Source organism: Dendropsophus ebraccatus, chromosome 7 (assembly GCF_027789765.1).
Source record: "Dendropsophus ebraccatus isolate aDenEbr1 chromosome 7, aDenEbr1.pat, whole genome shotgun sequence".
NCBI lineage: Eukaryota > Metazoa > Chordata > Amphibia > Anura > Hylidae > Dendropsophus > Dendropsophus ebraccatus.
Genome location: NC_091460.1, coordinates 19,726,739 through 19,749,806, shown reverse-complemented (window position 1 = coordinate 19,749,806; position 23,068 = coordinate 19,726,739). Strand labels below are relative to the sequence as shown.

At 43.2% G+C, this 23,068-nt stretch overlaps 1 protein-coding gene across 2 annotated transcripts in view; it reads left to right on the top strand.

Moving 5' to 3' along the window:
- The window catches only part of SFXN5 (sideroflexin 5), a 165,252-nt gene that overhangs the window by 121,608 nt on the left and 20,576 nt on the right, over positions 1–23,068 (top strand). For both annotated transcript variants that reach the window (XM_069976313.1, XM_069976312.1), the window contains one exon: positions 2,720–2,837. In XM_069976313.1, the coding sequence (XP_069832414.1) occupies positions 2,720–2,837 (118 nt within the window). The remainder of the gene's footprint in view (positions 1–2,719; positions 2,838–23,068) is intronic.

The following is a 23,068-nucleotide window of genomic DNA, read 5'->3' as shown; positions in this document are numbered from 1 at the left end:
CCCCTTGAGATGAATGTAAAACATTACAGAGCGTACTTTGTGACCTGTGAAGAGGTCATATCACAGGAAGCTGCTATTATCTCTTCTATCTACTGGTGTCATATGACGCTGCGATGCTGTAAAGATCACTTTACAGCAGCCTCCTCTTATCACTACAGACACAACAGGAAGTCTCAACTTAATTTTAGCCCCACTAGTGAGAATAAAAACAGCAAGATATCAGGATTATTTTATAATATAGATAGAAAAATGGAAAATTAGAAAAAAAAAACATAAAAAAAAAATCTTAAAAATATGTTTAACATAAAAAAAATTATTTAAATAATCAATCATTTTCTGATTACACCATCCCTTTACATTTTATGGTGGAAGTGCTGACTGGTTTCCTTGGTTTTTCCTTCTCAAACTGTTCTATTGTTTAAAAGGAAAATGATTGATCTCATGAAAAATAAGAAAAAAAAATATGGAATTGGAAATGTAAATTTGATTTAATATTCAAACCCAAACGTGAACCTTTAAATTCATAATAATTTATTGTGAATAAAACCAAAATATTTAATATGTTACCAAAATGGTTCTTGACTTCAGCAAGAAGACCATGAATGAATTTCATTTTCACAATTTTTCTAAGAACCGCCTAAAGGGAAATTCAAATTAGAAAATGACCTATTGTTTCAATCAAATTTTTCGGGTAAACCTATTTTTAAAGAATTTTAAGAGATTTCTTTTTTTTCCATTTTACTATATTAAAATAACTGATGACTGATGTCATCAGGGGGATAATGTGTGGCTGTGTAGGAGGAAATTAACTCTTTATATCCCATTTTTAAATCTGAAAATGGGCCCTAAGGGGCTTTAAGTGTGTGATTTGGTGGTCCAGAAGCAATCGTCAGTATCTGGTGGCCCAACAGTACTCTCATAAGCAAGCAAAGGATTCCTTACAATAATCTCCTATGGGGACTTAAAAATGTGTGGAAAAAGAATCAATGAAGTTTTGTTGAATAAAAAAAAAAAAACCTGTAAAAGTTTAAATCACCCCCTTTCCCCGTTTTCCAAATGAAAAAAAAGTATAAAGAATCAAATAAACATATGTGATATCACCGCGCGTAATTGCCCAAACTATAAAGATATAAAATTATTGCTTGCATATGGTCAACGGTGTAGGCAAAAAAAAAAATTTATAACACCAAAATTGTAAATTTTTTGTTAAAAAAGAAATAGTAAAAAAAAATGGATAAAAAAGTCCATACGGGGAAAAGTAAAAAGGAAAAGGGGTCTGAATAGGTCACTATCTGAATTAGGCCTATTGATTTTTAGGAAAATAAAATAAATATATAAATATATAAACTGGATATTGTTGTAATTGTAACGTTGTGATCATAAAATCGTAATGTGAGGAGCGAAAAATGACAATGCAAAAATGAAGAATCCCTGTGTCTCTTAAGGGTTAAAGGCAATATGTCATTACCTGTATGTTAAATTTTGTTGCAGTTATGTATAAATTAACTTTCTATCTTGAAAAATCCTGAAATCCTGAAGTTTTCTTTCTGCCCACTAAGCCTAATACTATTCTAAAACTTCCTGTTTTCTAAAAAAAAACAAAAAAAAAAAACCTTTTCAACAGACTCCTTCTTATCCTTTCAGAAGTATTCGCTCTGCATACATCACACAGTGAATAGGGTCCCCTCCTGTCTATTGTACCTAAATAGCTACTGTAATGCTGTGCAGAACCTCAGGCAATATGGCTGCCTCCATTATGACATCTTATAAAGGAAGTATAAAAATTACAATCAGGAAGTAAAAACAGATTAGGAAAAAATGCATTTCACTCCCTCTCAAGTAGGAAAAAAATCAAGCTGACACAATAACTTTAAAATTCAGTTCACCCAAAAAAAATCTTTTGAATCAACTGGTGCCAGAAAGTGCGCAAGTTACTTCTATAAATAATCTCGATTCTTCCAGTATTTATCAGCTGATGTATGTCCTGCAGGAAGTGGTGGATTCTTACCAGTCTGACACAGTGCCCTCTGCTGCCACCTCTGTCCATGTCAGGAACTGTCCAGAGCAGCAGCAAATCCCCAAAGAAAACCTCTACTGCTCTCCAGACTGGAAAGAATACATCACTTCCTGCAGGACATACAGCAGCTGATTAGAACTGAAAGACTTGAGATTTTTTTTTTTAAAGAAACTGTTTTTTGGTGACCAACACCTTTAACTAACTCCCCATCAGCTTTTTCCTCCACTTTTTGGATTCAGTTCCAGGTTATTGAAGGGTCCTGCAATGCTGTCTGCAGTATGGGGACTTATGTTCTCAGTGGACCATCTCGTACCACTCTGGAGCTATTTCGCATTGTACTGTATCTCCTAATACCTCAGGCAATTTAAGATTGTAGCTACAGATGAGCGAACCTGGAGCATGCTCGAGTCCATCCGAACCCGAGCGTTCGGCATTTGATTAGCGGTGGCTGCTGAAGTTGGATAAAGCCCTAAGGCTATGTGGAAGTCATGGATATAGTCATTGGCTGTATCCATGTTTTCCAGACAACCTTAGAGCTTTATCCAAGTTCAGCAGCCCCAGCTAATCAAATGCCGAACGCTCGGATTCGAATGGACTCGAGCATGCTGAGGTCCGCTCATCTCTAATTGTAGCGTTACTGATTGATCACCTAGTAACGTATGTTCTTTGTAATAATTTTGGCCCAATCCTTCTGTTTTGCAGGACATCATTGCTGCGAACATACCCAAGACTGATCCTACCCGTGCATAGCCTTGTGTGCCTTGCTGCCTTTGGACTGGCTCTTCCTTTAGCCATCAGTCTCTTCCCCCAGATGTCTGAGGTAAGTGCCAGCTCAGCCTGCAGAAACTGTAATCCAACTTTTAGGGTTTTTTCATGCAATAATTCTCCGCACTGTGTCTCCCTCCTTGTATGATGCAAGGTGGAAGTCTTAAAATCATTTGTACTGATGAACTGAACTGAATATCCTCATCACACCGGTGCTCACTAACAAACTAAAGCAACTATTTTCAAGAATATAACTACTATAATACAACTCCTATATACAGAAATATAACATAATACTGCTCCTATATACAAGAATATAACTACTATAATACTGCCCTCTATATATATAAGAATATAACTACTATAATACTGCTCCTATATACAGCTCTATAACTACTATAATACTGCTCCTATATACAGCTCTATAACTACTATAATACTGCCCTCTATATATAAGAATATAACTACTATAATACTGCTCCTATATACAGGAATATAACTACTATAAAACTGCTCCTATATACAAGAATATAACTACTATAATACTGCTCCTATATACAAGAATATAACTACTATAATGCTGCCCCTATGTACAAGAATGTAACTACTATAATACTGCTCTTATATACAGGAATATAACTACTATAATACTTCTCCTATATACAAGAATATAACTACTATAATGCGGTTCAGGGAAGAAACAGAGTGCTGCACATCACACCCATGGCTGATACTAGTGCCGCTAGGCTAAATAAAAAACACATCAGAATTTAGTGTATGAATTGATCAAGCCATACTGCCCCATGTACCTCGTGCCGGTATCTGATACACATGGGTCCCTACACTAAGTCCACACCGTGCCAGTCAGTGGCCACCAACCCCGCAGGCGTGCACAGCCAGGTCGCAGGGCCGTCCCATGGCCCCCGTTCCCTGGCTGTGCACACCTGCGGGGTTGGTGGCCACTGACTGGCACGGTGTGGACTTAGTGTAGGGACCCATGTGTATCAGATACCGGCACGAGGTACATGGGGCAGTATGGCTTGATCAATTCATACACAAAATTCTGATGTGTTTTTTATTTAGCCTAGGGGCACTAGTATCAGCCATAGGTGTGAGGTGCAGCACTCTGTTTCTTCCCTGAACCGCATAACTACTATAATACTGCTCCTATATACAAGAATATAACTACTATAATACTGCTATCCCTTAAACAACATCTAGTTTACTACAAAGGCCTCGGCCTAGGAACATCCTAAGAAAGAGGATCCTGTAGACAGAAATGACTTGTCAATTAAAGGGATCAGAGGTGGATGTCAGGAACATTTTATCATTTCACAGTGGACTAACATAGCGTGGTCCGATGGGTTCAGATATCTGTGGACTAGCACGGCCTGGTCAGATGAGTTCAGATCTCTGCGGACTAACATGGCCTGGTCAGATGGGTTTAAATCTCTGTTGACTAACAAGGCTTGGTCAGATGGGTTCAGATTTCTGTGGAGTAACATGGCCTGGTCAGATGGGTTCAGATCTCTGTGGAGTAACATGGCCTGGTCAGATGGGTTCGGATCTCTGTGGAGTAACATGGCCTGGTCAGATGGGTTCAGATCTCTGTGGAGTAACATGGCCTGGTCTCATGGGTGCGGATCTCTGTGGAGTAACATGGCCTGGTCAGATCTCTGCTATATTTATGCTATAGTACCATGTATTTTACCATTGTGATCCCATCAAACAGTCGCCTAGAACTTCATGTATGAAAACCACATTATTATTTTGGGTTTACTCTTTTGTGGAACGACCTACAAAACTAGAATACAAAAGTCAAAAATATCCATTTACACCCAGAAAATATTTACATCCCAAAAATGGGACACACTAGGATATATCCGAATCATTGCCCTTTGACATATTTAAAACATCCAGCAAGTATCCACCCCACACGTCCACCTTCCATTGCAGATCTCGTCTCCACATATCACCAATTACTTCAGCAATTTGCAACCGAAAACACATTTATTTTAATTATGCAAAATCATTTACAAATGGATTTGGCCTTTAAACAGCTTTCAATTGAAATTCCAGCCTGTTTTGAGAACTGTTCACTAAGAACGGAGGACGCGTTAACCATTGCCTCGTCGTCTGTTAATGGATACAGATATTGTAGGCGGTTGTTGGTGGCTGACTCCGTCATTGACTTGGTCATTAATGACCTGTAACCTCTTCCTAACTGGAGGCTTTTCTGCGCATATCTTAATTACGGAGGGGGGAGGAGGGGGCAAGAACAAAAACATCAAAACATCTTGGTTTGTTTTCTCCTCGTTGACAGAGGTTGCAGTTTAATTAATTGAATGGTTACTTAATAGCGAAGTCAAAATGTTCCGTGAAGACATCAGTAAGCAAGTGACACCTGCTCTTGCCCCGTGGGCCGGCCAGACGTTGCCACTTGTCTCCCGCCCCGTTACTGTTCTCTTAGAGCTGTCTTTTTCCCTTTAACGTTGGTGTCAGCTACCCAACAACATCATGTGAATTCTCTTTGTCTCGTCGAGCTCGCCAAGAATTCTGTGGCCAAGAGCCCTGAGCTCCCTCAAATGTGCCGGGAATGCCAAGTGCCCAGATGCAATTAGCTTTAATTTTAATTTTTTTTTTCTATTTCTTTTTCTATCTATGTCGTACAAATGTACTCTTCCCTTGTTCCGTTCAGTCTGTGTTGGCTCTATTACCACAGTCTGAGGTCATATGGCCATCACTGATTTTATGATTAGCGAAATGATTAATAACAACATTTGAGAATTAATGAGACTGCTGCACCGAGGAGGAGCGAAGCAAGATCCAAGAACAAAACAAGTGTTATTCCCTCTGTTTTCTTTTTCGTTTATTTATTTTTTTTCATTATTCTCCCGCTTCTCGTACAGTTTTGATTTACATTTATCAAATTGTTCCACTAGCTTGGTCTTCTTTAAAGGGGCAAAAGGATGAGGTCACCTTGTGAAGATGGGGCTTAGGGCCATATTACACAGCGCGATCTAGAGGAGAGAGCGAACACCAACATGTTAGGTCATCGCTCGCTTCTTCCTCGTTTCCCGCTCCTTGCCTGTGCTATTACATGCACAGTTAGCGAGCGAGAGGGGTCGCGGGAAGCTGTGGGACGGGTTTAAGGATCGTCCGGTTGGCCCATTGAAGTCAGCTGCCATGTTCAACCTCTTGAAAGACCACGATCAGCTGACATTGTGCACGTTGACTGATCTTGGTCTTTTAACTGGTGCTATTACACCAAATGATTATTGGCCGGAACAACCGGTAATCGCCCAAGTACACCCAATAACTTTTTGGGCCAATAGAGCCCTTAGTCTTAGGGCTGGATCTTGCCTCCACGCCAACCTTAGCTTCTGTAAACCACAGTCTAAAATCATTTCATCCCTTGTTACCAAGAAATGGAGAGCATGGCCCTTGGGCCAGTAAAAAGATGGATGATGAAGGGCATCCTCCTCCCTACAAATGGTTATGCATGTGGAGAGTCAGATGGCCCCCATACACCTAAGCCACCAAAGATCTGGTTGGGTTTACTCATCCACTGTCCATTGAGAGCAGATGAATGTTCGACTGTGCCAAATGTTAATAAAAATGGGGCAATGGAGACATTTTACAACTGTCCACGTCCACACCACTGATCACCTGTTATTTCTTACACATCCTGCAACTTACTAACTTCCGCTCTGCACCCAGAACACCAAAATGGAGATCCATTGTGTTATTTCCCAATCTGCTCCAGCCCTCGGCTTGCAGGGCCGAGGCAAAAAACAGCAAAAGGTTAATGAGGCGATGCAATGTGCGGGGGGATTATTTCGGGAGATGACAGAGAACCAGCGATTACTAATTAGATTCAGTTTAACAGGAGGAAAAAGTGAAATCTCCTCTTCACCAACTGTCAATAATTAGCGGAGCGGGTGAGGGGAAATGTGTCCACAGTGAAAAGGCTGACACCAGAATGAGATGACACCTTACAGTACAGCGGCACCCAGGACACTGGCGGGGCCCCACTTTAGTGTGGACACACCGGGGTTGATGATATCCTGCAATACTGCTCCTATGTCCCAGCTGTCATGTTATTGATAGGTGTGGAGTATGTGAGCGCTGATGGCTGCAGGCAAAACATAAATTGTCTAAAAAAATCTCCAAAATTCTTGACCATTTGGTTATTATATTATTGTATCACCTGGATCTTCTATAACAGTTTTCTTTCTTCCTATTGGGGCAATCTGAATCACCTAGTGCAAATACAGTACAGACCAAAAGTTTGAACTCACCTTCTCATTCAAAGAGTTTTCTGTATTTTCATGACTATGAGAATTGTAGATTGTAGCAGCATGCTATTCCATCCAGTTTTGGTCTGTACTGTAGGTGAATAATATTGTTGGGCATTCACGTGCTCACTAAATCATGGATATTATGGACTGTGAAGCTGCGGGCCGGTAATGGGGACTTCTAGCATCATGTAACATTATATGTGCCAGCAACTCCGAACCTGTTTAAATCTTCCCGCTACTATATTGACATAGCCGCACGTTTTGATACTGACCCACAGCTTCACGCTTATGGAGCATGTGATTGCCCCCCCCCCCCCCAGGGGTATGTTCACACACCTTGGAGTTTTGTTGCAGTAACGCAGTAAAGGACAGCTTGATGGCAGACATGACTAATTACTGCAATTAAAGGGAAACTATCAGCGGTTAAACAAACCTAACCTGCTATGTCCCTTCTGTGCACTGAGTGCAGAGGATGAAGAGAAGTTTGTTACTAGAGATGAGCGAACCTGGAGCATGCTCGAGTCGATCCGAACCCGAACGTTCGGCATTTGATTAGCGGTGGCTGCTGAACTTGGATAAAGCCCTAAGGCTATGTGGAAATCATGGATATAGTCATTGGCTGTATCCATGTTTTCCAGACAACCTTAGAGCTTTATCCAAGTTCAGCAGCCCCCGCTAATCAAATGCCGAACCTTCGGGTTTGGATCGACTTGAACCTAAACCCGGTTCGCTCATCTCTATTTGTTACCTATATCCTCTGTGTTGTTTCTGTGCAGTTTGGAGCACCGGAGGCGGGACTACCCCCAGCCGGCCCGCTCTGTATATATATTTCGGGAGCTACCGGGGGCAGATCGGTGTTCTGGCGGCGCCTTCTGCGCCAAGGTTGAAGGGGACATGCATAAAAGGGACATATCAGCGGGTTCCATTTATCTAACCTGCTGTGATGTAGTACCGCAATGAAAATGCATGCATGACAACAGCCTAAAAGGCTTGTGTAGTTTGGGAAACAAATTTTTATGTAACTTAGTAGGAAATTATGTTCAGGATCCTCATGTCTTGGGCAGAGTTGATACAAAGAGCTCTGGAGGACCTGTCCTATATTACAGACGACACATTAAGATATGTGTAATACTTAACATCATGTGTGGTGGCGCTGCAGGGAAATTGAATACTGGACTATCCTCAGATTGCAGGGGATCACTGGGATTCTCAGCAGAGGCCAACTTTGTGATCATCTCATTTTTAAAGCCCTCTAGCTGGTAGGGATTGCCCAAAGAAGAGAAAAAGATGAGCTGTATTTGACACCACTTATGTTGATAACCATTATTATTTACCCTGCTTAATAGACCCTGAAGAAAGACAAATTGTTATGTCCGATACAAATTTACCATATATGATGAGTGACGCTGGATTCATCTATTTTATTGAATTATCGTATGGACTGTCTTTCGGCTGAGCACCATTATCACCATCCATGTTCCTCCGATGAGGTTCAGCCTTATTGGTTGACTGCAGTGGATTCAGAATGTCATCAGCAGAGCAGGGAGAGGGGGTAGGTAAACTTAGGACCAGGGCTGAACGGAGCGACGGCACTGGATTATTAGAGGTGGGTCTAGTGCAGTTTAGCAGAATAGTCATTGTACCCCCACCCCCATACTAAGGTGGTGATGCTCTCTCATATACTGGAAAGAATATCCAAGATTCAAGTGAAAGGGGTTATCCAGAGCTACAAAAACATGGCCACTTTCTTCCAGAGACAACACCACTCTTGTCTCAAGTTTGGGTGCGGGTTTTGTAACTTCGTTTCATTGAAGCGAATGGAGCCTAATTGCAAACCCCACCTATACTGGAGACAAGATTGGTGCTGAAAGTTGCCATGTTTTTGTAGTGCTGGATAACCCCTTTAAGTCCACTATCTCAGCACACCAGGTTGCTGGCCATACACTTTAACTTAAAGTAAGCCATAACTATTTTCAACAGGATTGACCTATCGTCTAATGTGTATGGTGGCCTTCTGACTCTTCCTCGACACCAGAAGTCAGGGGAGAGAACGATTCAGCATCTTATATTCCACTACTAAAGGGGTCTGCAACAACTTTCTCCCTGTCCAGAATACTTGGCTCAGTATTCATGTTTATGGATGAAGTTGCGTAGCTGTCCAGCTTGGCCAGCTTTATGACCGTATGTTTGTGCTGTCCTCTGTGTGTAATGTCTATTTAAACTCGCTAGTGTACGTTACATACGCCTCCCTCTACTCGTTGACAACAGTTGTCAGTCTTGAGCTTCACCCCGTGGCTCGATACCTCATTAGCTCCATTTCAGGATCCTCCTCCAGTCTTTTCTTGTCAGGTAGAGCGAGTCCTGATTGTATTACGGGGGTAAATGCCATCATTAACCTCTGCACTATAATCTTCTAATCTCCGCAGGATGATTCCGCAGAGCTCTTCAAGTTTAATTGATGCTAAAGGGAAAAGGAAATAGAACATGAAGCCAGGTGTAGCAGAGTTGGCCGGGACCCCAGCTGCACTCACACAATGTGCCCCACTACTCGCTGCCCGATATCCCTTCCATACAAGAGACACTTTCTCACAAGCAATGTATCTCAAACTGTTGACAAAAGAACAATTTTCAAGTACCGGAAAAATACTTCTGTCTTATCAAGTGCCTTTTAAGTGCTGCTTTCAAGCCCCCTCCCCCGAATGGTTAAGGGCAAGGTGTTTAGCCTGGGCTGTCAGAAGTCATCCCTTTTCCCTTTGATTCCTAATGGCTTCCAGCTATGGCAAGGTGATCACTGGTAACAGAGGCTAGGTGTGAAGAATGTGTCCGTGTCCATGTCACCCTCACACCTGCGGAGAGGTGCAGTAAGGATAGTTTACATACCTCAACTTGTAAACATGAAACCGAATCTCGCTCCGCACATAATTGACAGGGCTAAGGGGGCATTTCCGGACCATGGAAATAGAAGGCAAATTTTTTGTCCGCTTGTTAGGGACCGGTATGGTTTGTCCAGTTGTCTGGGCTCTGGTCCGATTTTATATACAAATTCAGTAGAAATATTTCATGCTTTGATCTACAAACTCCAAGAGCTGCATTCCGAATTCTGCTGATCCCATGGTCTATTACAAAGCAGTGCAGTGTAGAAGAAAAGCACAGGGTGCTCTGTACAGTGCCTTGCAACATGTTTCTTACATAATTGTACTCATACACCTTCAATAGTTGTCCTATAAACATTCGAGAGGGGAGGTAAGCCAACATACCTGATCCATCTCTTCCCAGACCTCATCTATTGCTCCATCTCTAAGCCTCCATAGATATTAGACAGTTAGCCAATCCTACTGAATTGGCAGGTTTGACCAACACACTAATGTGTATCTGTGCCTTAAAGGGCTTATCCGAGGAAAACTTTTCATACATCGTTGGAAGTATATAGAAAATAATAAAGAGTGAATGCCTACCTCTCCACACCTCCCCCGATGTCCTGCAACAGGTCACGGGGTCCCCGGCTGAGCGATCCCACCTTCACTGCCGAGACGGACTCATCTCACAGTAACAGCCTGCTCAGCCAATTACTGACCTAGCAATTGGTATCTACCTGTGAATCTTATTTCGTATCGAGACAGATCTGCTGATCAGATGATCAAGCGCAATCATTCGTATAACCAATCATTTGTCGGCTGATCTGATGGCTTGTAAAATGTTTATTGGTCATCGGCACATGGGCATGTGCATGGGCTTTAGCCTGTGTTAAAGCCCTTTTAAACCAGTGATGAATGACTATACAATTAGCACTCATTCTGGAGGGAAATCATCCCATGTCAATGAACCTTTCCAGTGGAGCCATTGGACTGCGTGCTGCATACTTAAGAGCACAAAGCCCAAACTCTGCAACCAACTGTTAAAGGGAGAGCTAATTGCTAGTCTTATATATTTATTAAGAGTTTAGTTCCTTTCCAACCTTCTTAGAAGGGTTTTATTCTGTTTAATCTGATTGGTTAGAGCCCTGACTACAGATCCTACCTATAGACTCTCTCAGACCCAGGCCAAACTTTTACTCTTCTCTTCAAAGTATAAGTTATCGGCACACAGAAACACTAAAAGAGAAAACATTTACCTGAATGTCCAAAGGGGAATATGTCCTAAAATACTGCCCATTACACTCCAACTATTGGTGACGGACACGCTAAATGTTAAGATCTTTAAGGAAGCTGCCTAAATCAATGAACCCTAGTGTCAGGTGTGACCTATTCATGGCTAGTGGAGGAGGTGTAATGGTATGGGAAAGGTTTACTTGGCGCACCCTGGGTCCTCAGATGCCAGTGGATAGACGTTTGGACATTAGGGCTTATCTTAACTTGGTGGCGACCCACATTCAGTCCCTTATAACAGCCATTTCCCCTATGGCAGAGGAACATGACAAATGTATAACCTAGTGATATCTATGGCATGATAGAATGCTGCGATTCTAAAGTCCGTAAGAGGTCCATTGCACCACTACATGAGATTAACCATAAATTTAGACCATGTCACCATGTGAAATCACAGCATTCTAGTGGGTCCATGGCATGGTCTGTTTGGAGATCTTGCCAAGAGATTTTCACCCTCTGCGGTACGTCAAGATAACAATACCTTTTGGGTATATTTTGGCGCTCGCCATGGCCGTACACCATTGGAATGTCACTGCTCCCATCACATTTTCTCACATTCCAGGCCAGATTCCCTGTCCCCTCCTCCTCCCCACTCAGATCTGTCACCGGGCATCAGAGATTATTTAATACATCTAAACCTTGCCATCTGTTCCGCAGTCTGACTGCTAATGTAAATGAGGACAAGTCACAATTACATCACAATAACAAAATAAGATATTAATGTGTATGTCCTTTATGCAGCACTCGCTCTCCTCAAGCTGTCATGTTTTCGCCTGACATAAGCAGGAAGAACACGAACCTCCTCTCACATGTTGGATTGTCAGCTCTTGCTTGAGATTATCGCACAAAATGACTGCATTTAATGCGTGTTGTGAATATATTGTGTATATCAGTTGCTGGATGACAGATATACCCAATGTGTCAGTGCAAATAGCCAAGTATATTCAATTATGTGTCCCAAGTGGTTCGCCAAGCTCATAACCAATGCCCCCATTGATGTCCCTCAAAATTGGAAGCCCAATTTCTCCCTTCTTCTAGTGTGGGACATTGATCAAGGATATAACCTACAGGGATGGGTTTTTATGAACAAGAACAACAATAGGGGGCACTAAAGTGTATTCAAAGATTTGTCCAACTAAATGGGTCTTAGAAGGACAATGAACAAACTAGTCAGTCCTACTTATCTACAGGCTAGTTACAGCTCTGAGAGGGTTCACGTAGAAAAGCTGAAGGGTTGTAAATAAGGATGGTCCGAACCTGCCGAGGTTCGGGTTCGTACGAACCCGGACCCTCTGCAATGATTCCCGCTGTCTTAAACCTCCATGCAAAGGGTGGATACAGCAAGAGGACCGCCTGGAAAACCGGGATACAGCCACAGCCATAGGCTGTATCCCAGTTTTCCAGGCGGTCTTCCCGCTTTATCCACCCTCTCCACGGAGGTTTAAGACAGTGGGAATCATTGCCGAGAGTCCAGGTTCGTACGAACCCGAACCTTGGCAGGTTCGCACCATCCCTAGCTGTAAATATTGTCGAAGAGGCCCTGTCATACTTTTTAGGTTCGACACTGTTTTCAGAATCCAAGCGCTCAGCATCTGATTTCCCACGGCTGCCGCCTTAGGGAGTCCTGGAAAACATGGATACAGCCATAGACATCCAACTTCTGCAGCTGAGGGCAATCAAATGACAAATGTTCAGATTCGACATTGTTATGAAGCAGAACATCAGCTGGCCTTGTCACCTGTAGGCCTTTGTTCAACATGGATGCTCTGCAAGGGTCATAATCTGAATAGGTCACTAGGGCCTGAAGAGGCAAAAACATGATATCCACATAGGGGTACAAGGAAATTCCCCACAACTTACTGTTCTCTCTGGGGATGCCCAACTCTGGCCAGCCATTCAGCAGTCTGGTAGTATGTAATGGTGGCTGTTTGTGAGATGTTGTTCTCGCAGATTACTTGATGCTACTTGGCCACTATCTCTCTCTGTGATCGGTCAATGATAAGAATTGTTCAAAAGTGAGCCTGCACTTGTGCCATAAACAGTGAAGGCAGGAGCTGGATCGGAGTATCTCCTCCTGGTAGAGGTAGGCCACAAACTCCAAGCAACATGGTCACACAAACCAAGGGGCAAGCTTCAGAAAGCAGCGAGATTCAAGAGGAAGGAACCATTACAGGCTTAGATGGAGATGACCTTGCAGCACATTTCGTAGGATTTTGATGGACATTAGGCCACTCGATTTGTTGTGCCGTGTAAAGGTACTGCAAACGAGCCCCGATCTTGCCCGCGGCCATCAAATCTGTTACTATAAAACGTCATTACTTACCATCTCCAATGTATCTAGGGGAAAGTAGAGATTTGCCTTTCTCATTCAGAGTAACATTAGAAAATAACAGGTCTATCTAGGAGTCCCCCCTGCCGCTCATGGCAGCAGAGAGGTTAAGTGTCCAGATTCAGAGCAGGCAGGTTGCCCTCCAGACAGATGGATCCAGAGCGGAGCTCGCCAAGAGCCCAAAAACTGTATGCACCCCATAGTGTGGGAGAAGAGGGCAACCTTCCCAGCCAGCAGGGTGTCAGCGTCTGTCCGCAGATTGCTTCTGTCTTCTCCCGTCTGGGGTGAATCCTAACAATCCTAATATTACTATGATATTCCAGTCATGGATGCCGCATTGAATAATGCTGATTATTTCTATTAGCCTTAACACCCCACCACCACCACCACGACTGACGGAAACTTAGAGCTCCGAAGCAGGGTGGTGCAATTCTTGTATATATATTCTATATAGAAATGCTGGTCCAGATTACATGCAGAGCCTATAGAGAGCCGGGCGTCAGTGCTGATAATCTGTGAGGATATAAACCACAGTCATGTTATTATAGCAGAATTCTAGCCATAGAATACAGGTATGTAATGCAGCAGCAGGTAGGTCCGGGCGATAGACTATGACAGTAGTCGGCCTCCTTGTTCTATAATAGTCTCGGTAGCAGCTGTCAGCAACGTTCTGATGCAACGCAGCCGCCATGGCCAATGGATGAGCCCTGTGCAGAAATTCTGTGGGACTCGAGCTGTAGAAGCTTCTGCACAAGCGGCCAAAAATAGCATCTGCGGCCTCGCTGTGATTAGTAAGTACGGGCCAGCTGGTAGCACAAGTCTCTCCTACCATCTTTCCACATACTCCCTGTTACAATACAGCCCCTGGCGCTCCTCCGATATGGTGACACCAGCTATTATCGAGAGCTGCCCACCCTTCATTAAAAGTGCCCAGACTTATTAGGCTGATAAACAAAGATGCAGGAATGTAAATGGAAGCATTTGGTTTTATGCACAAATGTCAGCCCGGATTTTATCGTCATGCTGAATATGGTTATACCGCCAGCCACATGCTCTCGCTTATGGTATAGCGTCAGGGAGGTGCTAGAAAGGGCTCCTGTTTTTGTAGTGGTGCACGACCCGCCCAACCTTGAAAGAGCCTTAGAATACAGAGCTGTGCTGGAGTATTAACCCCATCCTAAATGTGTCAACGTATGTTTATGGCGTATTGCGTAGTGTTGCATCATTGTCTTGATTGTTGATTCTACACATACCAGTTTAGGGTACGTATATGTTAACGGGTATCAGCATTGGGGGTCGAGATGCAAAAAAGTGACCATTCTGCCATTGTTCATCGATGACCTATATCTTTGAAAGATAAATGTAATTTTATTTATAAAGTCTAGATTTCTTTTCATTTTACTTTTTAAAGACTATGACCATTGATTTTTAAGTATGTTAGTGCTTATCGTGAGAGAATTAAACTTCCTATAATCAGCCCTTCAGCTCCCTCACTACACAGTGAGCAGAGTTTGTCTATTTACTTGAACGAGAGCAGAGACAATGGCCCCATTCACATTGTAGTGGGGTCCCCAAACAGGCGATCGATGGAGATGCCAGATGTCGACATCCCGGCGATCAGTCAATTTTGGCTGGAAAACCCCTTTATGTAGTTGTCCTATTCCTACTTTAGCCCTGTTGTGCCATATTTCTCTCCGTGGTGCAGGTAGACCACTGCCTGGCTCCCCGTTCTTTAGTTACACACACAGCTGGGCTCAGAGGTAAGGGATTCGGGTCTGCTTCTTCCATGGTGTAGCTCAGAGTCAAGAAAACACATCTGCTTGACTCCCAACTTCCCAACAGCGGGGTTCAGATTTGTAGTTTTATTTCGTTAAAGCCTTTCTACACTAGGCCTGGCTGAAAGCCCACTTATCTCCTAGTATAAATCTGTGGGGTCCATGGACAACTTACCCCCACATGTTAAACTTCTTACATTCTTCTTTCTTCATAAAGACTTAGCACTGGGCATCAACAGGGTACTATTAGACGAACCAATGTTGGCCCGATCAGTAATGTAAACGAGCGCCGATCTGCTAGATTGGTGCTTGTTTACGGAGCCTATTACACGGCTTGATGATCATTTAGCAAGGGCTATATATATATATATATATATATATTTAGCTATGTGTGTGCAGCCCTTGCCATAAACTGTTATGCATTACCTGTCCATGCTCCCGATCTTCTCCTGCCCTCTGCTTTCACTCCCGGTGCCATGGCTGCAGTTTCAGGGCGGCCTTTCTGAGCGGACAGGCTGCTCGGCCAATCACTGTCCGGAACTGCTGGAGATGAAAGCAGAGGGCAGGAGAAGACCAGGAGCAGGGACAGGTAATGTATGCAGTTTATTCAATTGTTAGCCGTCAACCACACATTGCTATTACACGTAGCGATGCTCAGTCAGCGGCCGATGATTTTAGGTCCAGAACTAAAGACACAGCCAGCTGATGATCGATCGTCGTCCTGATTCGGCTGATTATATCTCCATGTAAAAGGGCCCTTGGCAGTAGCTCCTCACCCCAAGCTGTCATGGACTATACTGCCCTACTCCTCTCAGTGGAAAGGCAGCATAAAAACGCACGGCACCAAACAACACAAAAGAGTCTGGATTACCAAAGGCACTTGCAACGCCAAACCAGAGGTGGTATAGGCGCCCCAGTGGGACAATGCATCTTGGTTCCTTCATCCACTTTCTGACCGCATGATGACCCCTGTGACACAAATAAACATTTACACTGCACAATTAATCAAGAGGCCAGGCCGCACGAACGATTACTGTATCATTCTTGTGGCCATTAACATGCATTTTTTTGGCCGCACATCTCCTGTTTACACAATAAACAAATACAATTTTACCGCCACACAAAAGATTTTGACACTTTTACGTGGGTCCATTATCAGTCGAATGAGTGTTTCTAGAAATGCTCGCTGACGATAATTGGTCCTTTTAAAAGGGCCCTGTATCGATATAGTGAGTTGTGTCAAAAGAACGGCATCGGCCAGCAGATATTGCAATTCAGGAGTGGTGTGATGTCAGGAGAAAAGTTAAATAAGGCTGCACACGTTTTCCTAGCACTACGGCTTTTCTATCTATGCATCCAGACCAGACATTGATAGATATACAGTATGTAACCCACATATATCCTCTTCTTCAAACCAATGACCCCCAAACCCCTTTAAAGGGGTAGTGCGGCGCTAAAAAATTATTCACAGAATAACACACATTACAAAGTTATACAACTTTGTAATGTATGTTATGTCTGTGAATCGCCCCCTTCCCGTGTCCCACCACCCCCGCCCGTGTACCTGGAAATGTTGGTGCATTATACACTACCTGATCCGTGTCGAGCCCGTCCGCCATCTTGTGCCAAACGTCATCTTCGGACGGACAGCCGAATCGCTGCCGCCGTCCCCCCTCCGCCGCATCATCAGCTGCTCAGCTGCGATTGGCTGAGCATACCTGTGCTCAGCCAATCGCGGCTGAGCACAGTTATGATGCGGCGGAGGGGGGCGGCGGCAGTGATTCGGCCCGGCCGTCCGAAGATGACGTTTGGCACAAGATGGCAGACTGGCTCGACGCGGATCAGGTAATGTATAATGCACCAACACTTCTGGGTACACGGGCGGGGGTGGTGGGACACGGGAAGGGGGCGATTCACAGACATAACATACATTACAAAGTTGTATAACTTTGTAATGTGTGTTATTCTGTGAATAATTTTTTAGCGCCCCACTACCCCTTTAATAAAGGCCATCATGAAACCTATCCTAGATCCCCCTCTCAAGTTTTCGACTCTTTCTCTTCCGTTGTGGTCAATGTTTCTCAACAGGAAGGTTTTTCCCTTTGGTTTCCAGACTGATTCCGGTTTGTTCCAATCTTCTCTGGATTTGGCTTTTGACCTTCTTAGGTTTCCCTTTGAGATGGTTTAGCCCCAGAGTCATAAAAACTACCTGTTTTGTCTTTTTTTTTTGTGCGAAGAAATGAGTAATTATGAAACGTCACCCATGTACTCCATGTGAAAAAGTAAGTGCCCCCATCGTCCAATTGACGTCAGTCCCTTAACCCTATTAGGAATTTTCACCCACTACTTCCACCTCTTCCTTGGTGTCCCTATTCTTTTTGACTTAAAACTATTGGATTTTTTTTATCTCGATGAAATCTATTCTTGCTTGCTAGTTCTTCTATAAGTTGTTCCACGTCTGCCCTGTCAAGCATCTCTTGGCCGCAGAGCTTCAGACGTTTCCTGAGGAGACGAGACATTGACAATGAGACTGTGTAGAGATGACGACAGATGGAAGGTATGTCCTGCATTGCTATGTCTGCGGGGCTTATCTGCCTCTGAAGATGGCAGCTCCAGGTGTGTTTGTACATAGGTGACTGAATAGCCCGCTGTTTTCTTGGACAAGCCCCCATCGTGGTCAGTTTATTGTTTATTTTTAGGAGCCCGAGGTCACCTGAAAAGTGTAAAGTGCCCCGATAGCACAGACAGGATGCAGCCTCAGATCTGTAGTCGTTTGTTGATAAGGATTATCCAGTGGCCATTAGGTAAGGAATTCAATCCCTCTGCTCTTGGACAAGTTCAGTCTATCCAACACAAAGATGGTCAATCATCGCATGGAGAGTGTGAACCATTTCTTTCCCCATATTAATATTTACTCTTCCTTGATCCTTGTCTCGTATGGATCCCCTGGTGTGATAAGGCCCTGTTAGCCATATTATCTGCCGTATTGGGTAGATATCGCTCTGTGTAATAAAGACAACGATCAGCCAAGGAGCGAGCAATCGTTTGTTTGTCAGCCGAGCGTTGTCTTTGCTGCCAGCCATGCAGCGTAATGGCTGACGCATGGCCGACAACTGATTAAAGGGGTATTCTGGTGTCGGTATATAAAAACTATTAACAAAGGTATGATTACCTCTACACACTCTTACCAGGGTTCTCCTACTTTTTCTCTGGGTATGCAGCTGACCACAGCTGGCGCTGAACCCGTCTCTACAGTGAAAACCCACTCAGCCAATCATTGATCGAGATGGGACAGCACCCTGGCTAGTGATTGGCTGAGCTAGCTGTCACTGCAGAGATGGTTTCGGAGGTGTCAGCGGGGGCTGTGGTCAGCGGGAGACCCAGAGACCAGGCAGAAGGACATCTGGGGAGCGTGGAGAGGTAAGCATAGCTTCTTTATTATTTTCCATATACTGACGCTGAGTCGGACATTGCTAATAATTTTCGAGCCGTGTAATAGGCCCCCGCATTGGGCAGTGTAATACGGCCTGTAGGTCATCTTATGATTTTGATGGATCTTCTAGCTACAGATCTTCTGTTTGGCTGAATACCAGATCCTGTGTTTGTATAGATACAAAAATGTTCTGTTCTGATGGATGCCCTTGTAATGGATTCTCATCACCTCAGCAGATAGGTCCTGTTTGTGCTGTAAGGATCCTCTTCTCTGATGGATCTTGATGCAGTGTTGCATTGGGCGTCGATGCTTTGAGGCATCCTCTGTTGTGATCGCATATGCTGTTGATCCTTACATTGTAATAAGTCATGTCTTTTTTACGTCTTGATTTCCGTGTTACATTGGAGACAGATCCTATGTTGTAATGGACTTAAGGCCTTATTATACCCAGCGATTATCGGCCATAGTTAGCCGATAATCATTTGGTGTAATAAGTAGTGTTAAAAGGCAACGATCAGCTGACATGCACAAAAGAGAAAAGGGAGCTCATCTATCAATGTAATGCTTGGTGTCCATATTTTAGTCAAACCAAACCAAAAGAAACAAGCTAGACCGCCGAACGATTATCGTTTGCATAATCGTTATTGATTAACGATCTCAAACGACCGCTATTGCGAAAGACCTGAAAACATTCATTCATTTCCATGGATCGATAATCGTTACTTATGATCGTATTTGCGATAGTTTTCTCTTCGCTACTTCTTTGCTATTGCGTTCGTATCTACTGCGAACGACCGATTGACGTCTTATTCAATGCGAACGATTTGCCAACGTTTTGTGAAAGAGCAACGATAAAAATAGGTCCAGGTCTTATAAAGCGATCAACGATTTCTCGTTCGGTCGTTAATCGTTAACTGCATTTCAACCTAACGATTATCGTTTAGATTCGAACGATTTAACGATAGTCTTAACAATAATCGTCCGGTGGAATAGGGCCCTAAGCCTCATCCATATGTGCCTCCTTCCTGCTGTAAAGGTCTCCATACATCTTTAATAACTGATTGTTAAACAATGGTTAGGCCATCGGTTATCTCTCCCATCAGAGAATTCTGGCTGCAGCTTATATCACCCAGGACAAAAGGGTCGGGGGTTGATTTGCCATCACTTCTGACCTCTCTCTCCACTGATATCATTTGTTGGTGGTCAGTCGGGAGAGCCCCACACACCATACACCAATACCTATTGCAAGTGGGCATGGTCAACAACAGTGTATGGGGACCATTTAGATCCCTAACCAATGTTGAATTGTACACAGATCCTATAATCCCATAGATCCTATGTGGTGATAGAGTCTGATTATCTGAGCTGATGGATCCACCATTGAAATGGACCTCATGCTTAAGGTGCCCATACACCTTAGGGCCCTATTACACAGAGAGGTCATCTGCCAAATCAGGCAGATATTGCTCTGTGTAATAAAGTCAAAGATCAGCCGAGAAGTCAATTATGTCTTTTAAATGCTATAAAATCATTGGATACATGGTTTATGTCAGTGTATATAAAATAATAAAATCCCCATCCGTGTCTAGTCACCGCTCTCTGCCTGTCAGCACGCTTGGAGGGGATGATTGACAGGCAGAGAGGTCCATTACTGGCCTCTCTGATTGGGCTGATTGGTCCCCTTTAAACGATAATCGTTTCATGTAAATGCAGACAACGATCAATGAGAAATCGTTCACCATTCGTTTGGTGCTGACAACAAAGTATTCGTTAATCATTCGCTAATGGTTTGCTGTAATTCCACATTCGTTCGCTGTATATGCGCAATCGTTCACTACTCGTTCAGGTGTAATTCCACATCGTTCCTTCATCTGATGAGATCAGATCAAGTAAACGATCGTAACTAATGCTGCGATTAACGATTTCGAAGTAACGATGTTTTTTATAACGATCAGCATTTAGACGGAACGATATATCATTTGGAAAAACGTTATTGCGATCATTTAAGACCGCTTAAGCCCATCTCACACATAGGGTAAATCGTTGAAAGATTGTTTACACAAAGCGATCTGCGAATTTTTAGAGAACGACCAACAACGATTTGAGAACATGTTGAAAGATCAAAATGAACAATTTCTCACTCGTCGCTTGATCGTTCCGTGTGTTTACAAAAGCCGATTATCGTTCAAATGCGATCGTTATCGCGTAAATTCGAACGATTATGGTTCTGTGTAAACGCACCATAAGGACTATTGTTCTGTGTAATATGGTGAAAGATTTCAGGTTAACGATAAATTATCTTGTTTGCGATCGTTTATCGTTAATCATTAAAAATCGTTTTGTCTAATATGACTCTCAGAGAGCTGACTGTTATCAGACGATAGTTGGACGGAAGATTCTTTCAAGAATATTGTCAGACTATTCCCAGTAAGGGCCCCATGACACTGAAAGATTATCGTGCAATAAAAAGTTACATCGTTTGAATTTAAGCGATAATTGTTCCTTGTGTATGCAGGCAGTGATCAAATGACTAACGAAAATTCATTCGTATGTCGTTGATCGCATCTTTTGAGCTGACCATAAAATCATTATTAAACGTTCACGAACTGTTTGAAAATCTTTCGGTGTTTGTTCACATCATTTGTTTATAATTACGAATGTTCATATGATCATAATTACTATCAAAATTTCCATCATAACTAACGACTATCATTCTGTGTATTATGGTAAGTGATTTTGGGTCGTTCCCCAAGCGCTCGTTTGCAATCGTTAGATTGGTGGAAACGAAAAAAAATGCTAATAGGACCCTAAGACTGTTCGTCTCTCTTTCAATGTCATTGGTAATGTATGGCCAGTTTGAACAACTATGGACTAAATTGTGTATGTCTGTGACTGTTCATATACCAGAGGATAGTTTGTTCAGCCAGCAACCTACTTTTATCCAATGTGTATGGCCACCTCTAGGGTTTGATGCATCGTCTCTTCTCTGTTGCAATGGATTTCATTTTTTCTATTTTCATTGATCCCGGTTCACCTGTGCTGATCTCATGTTATAATAGACCCCATAGATAGATCATGATATTGTGTTGCAGGGTCCTGTTTGTGATGGATCTCAATAGGTTCTTAGATATGAAAGCATAAAAAACTATTAAAGATCAAAACTCATTTCTTGGATCTTGGTTGTTGGGACCATGGTGGTCATATTTTTCCTATATGTCCACAGCTTCACGCCATGGATTCTCGTGGCCCTGCCTATCGAAAGCTGCTTCTTGCATTGGCTGTCCACTATCCATTGATGATTGACCAAGAGCATGTTACTTATATAAAGCTTTCAGTACTGGATCACTTTTATGGATGGGGATTTCTTGTAGATACCCTCTAAGGCCATGTTCAGACCTTGTTAGAGACGGCCGGTCTCAGAAAAGATCATCCCGGCCGGTACTGTAGTACTGTCCGGATAATCTTTAGCACCACTGAGTTCAGAACTCTCCACTGCACGCAATGGAGCAGGTGGCTGGAGCCGCTCGCTCCACTGTGTGCACTTACAGGGTTTTCTGAGGCCGCTATTCAATGAATAGCAGCCACAGAAAACTGACATGGCAGTTGTTTGCGGCACCACTAGGGATCCCAGACGGAGCGTATACTATACTATGGCCGGGATTCCATAGACGGCAAGGTAGCGTATATATTCGTATTAATCACGGCCATTGTTGCAATCGGCAACAGCGGACGTAGTTTTACGAAAATATACGTAGTGTGAACGTAGCCTTACTGTGTCTTAAAGCAAAGGACATCATGTTTTTCGATTACCCTTTGTGTAATTGTCCAGGCTAGTAGTCAGCCATAACTTCATATTACAATGTTTCCTCCATATCTTGAGGCTTTCGTGTAGACTGCAGCTGCGGCAGGGAATGGCCCATTATGTGTAATAGACTCATATACCTGCTCTATTGGTGCTGAATGAAGGCTACAGCTCCTAATGTTTGGTTGTGACTGGGCAGAGGATGAAAGGCCTGAATGAAGAGAAGAGGAGGGGGAGGGGGGTGCAGAGGAATGTGCATTATAGGAAGAGATTATCGCCCCGTGACAGGTCTGTGCCTCTGGCTAGGAGATAGATCACTAATTTTCCTGTTTTATGTTCCCATTTCGGCAGGACCTGAGTCATTTTCTGCTGCTGATATCTTTAATGATAAGATTCAATTGCCTCATATTTTAACTCTTCACCTGGGCGGGTCAGGAGCGCAGCTGTAGAGCTGTCATACAACCAAGCAATACGGCGAAATAGTACACGACTCCCATCCCA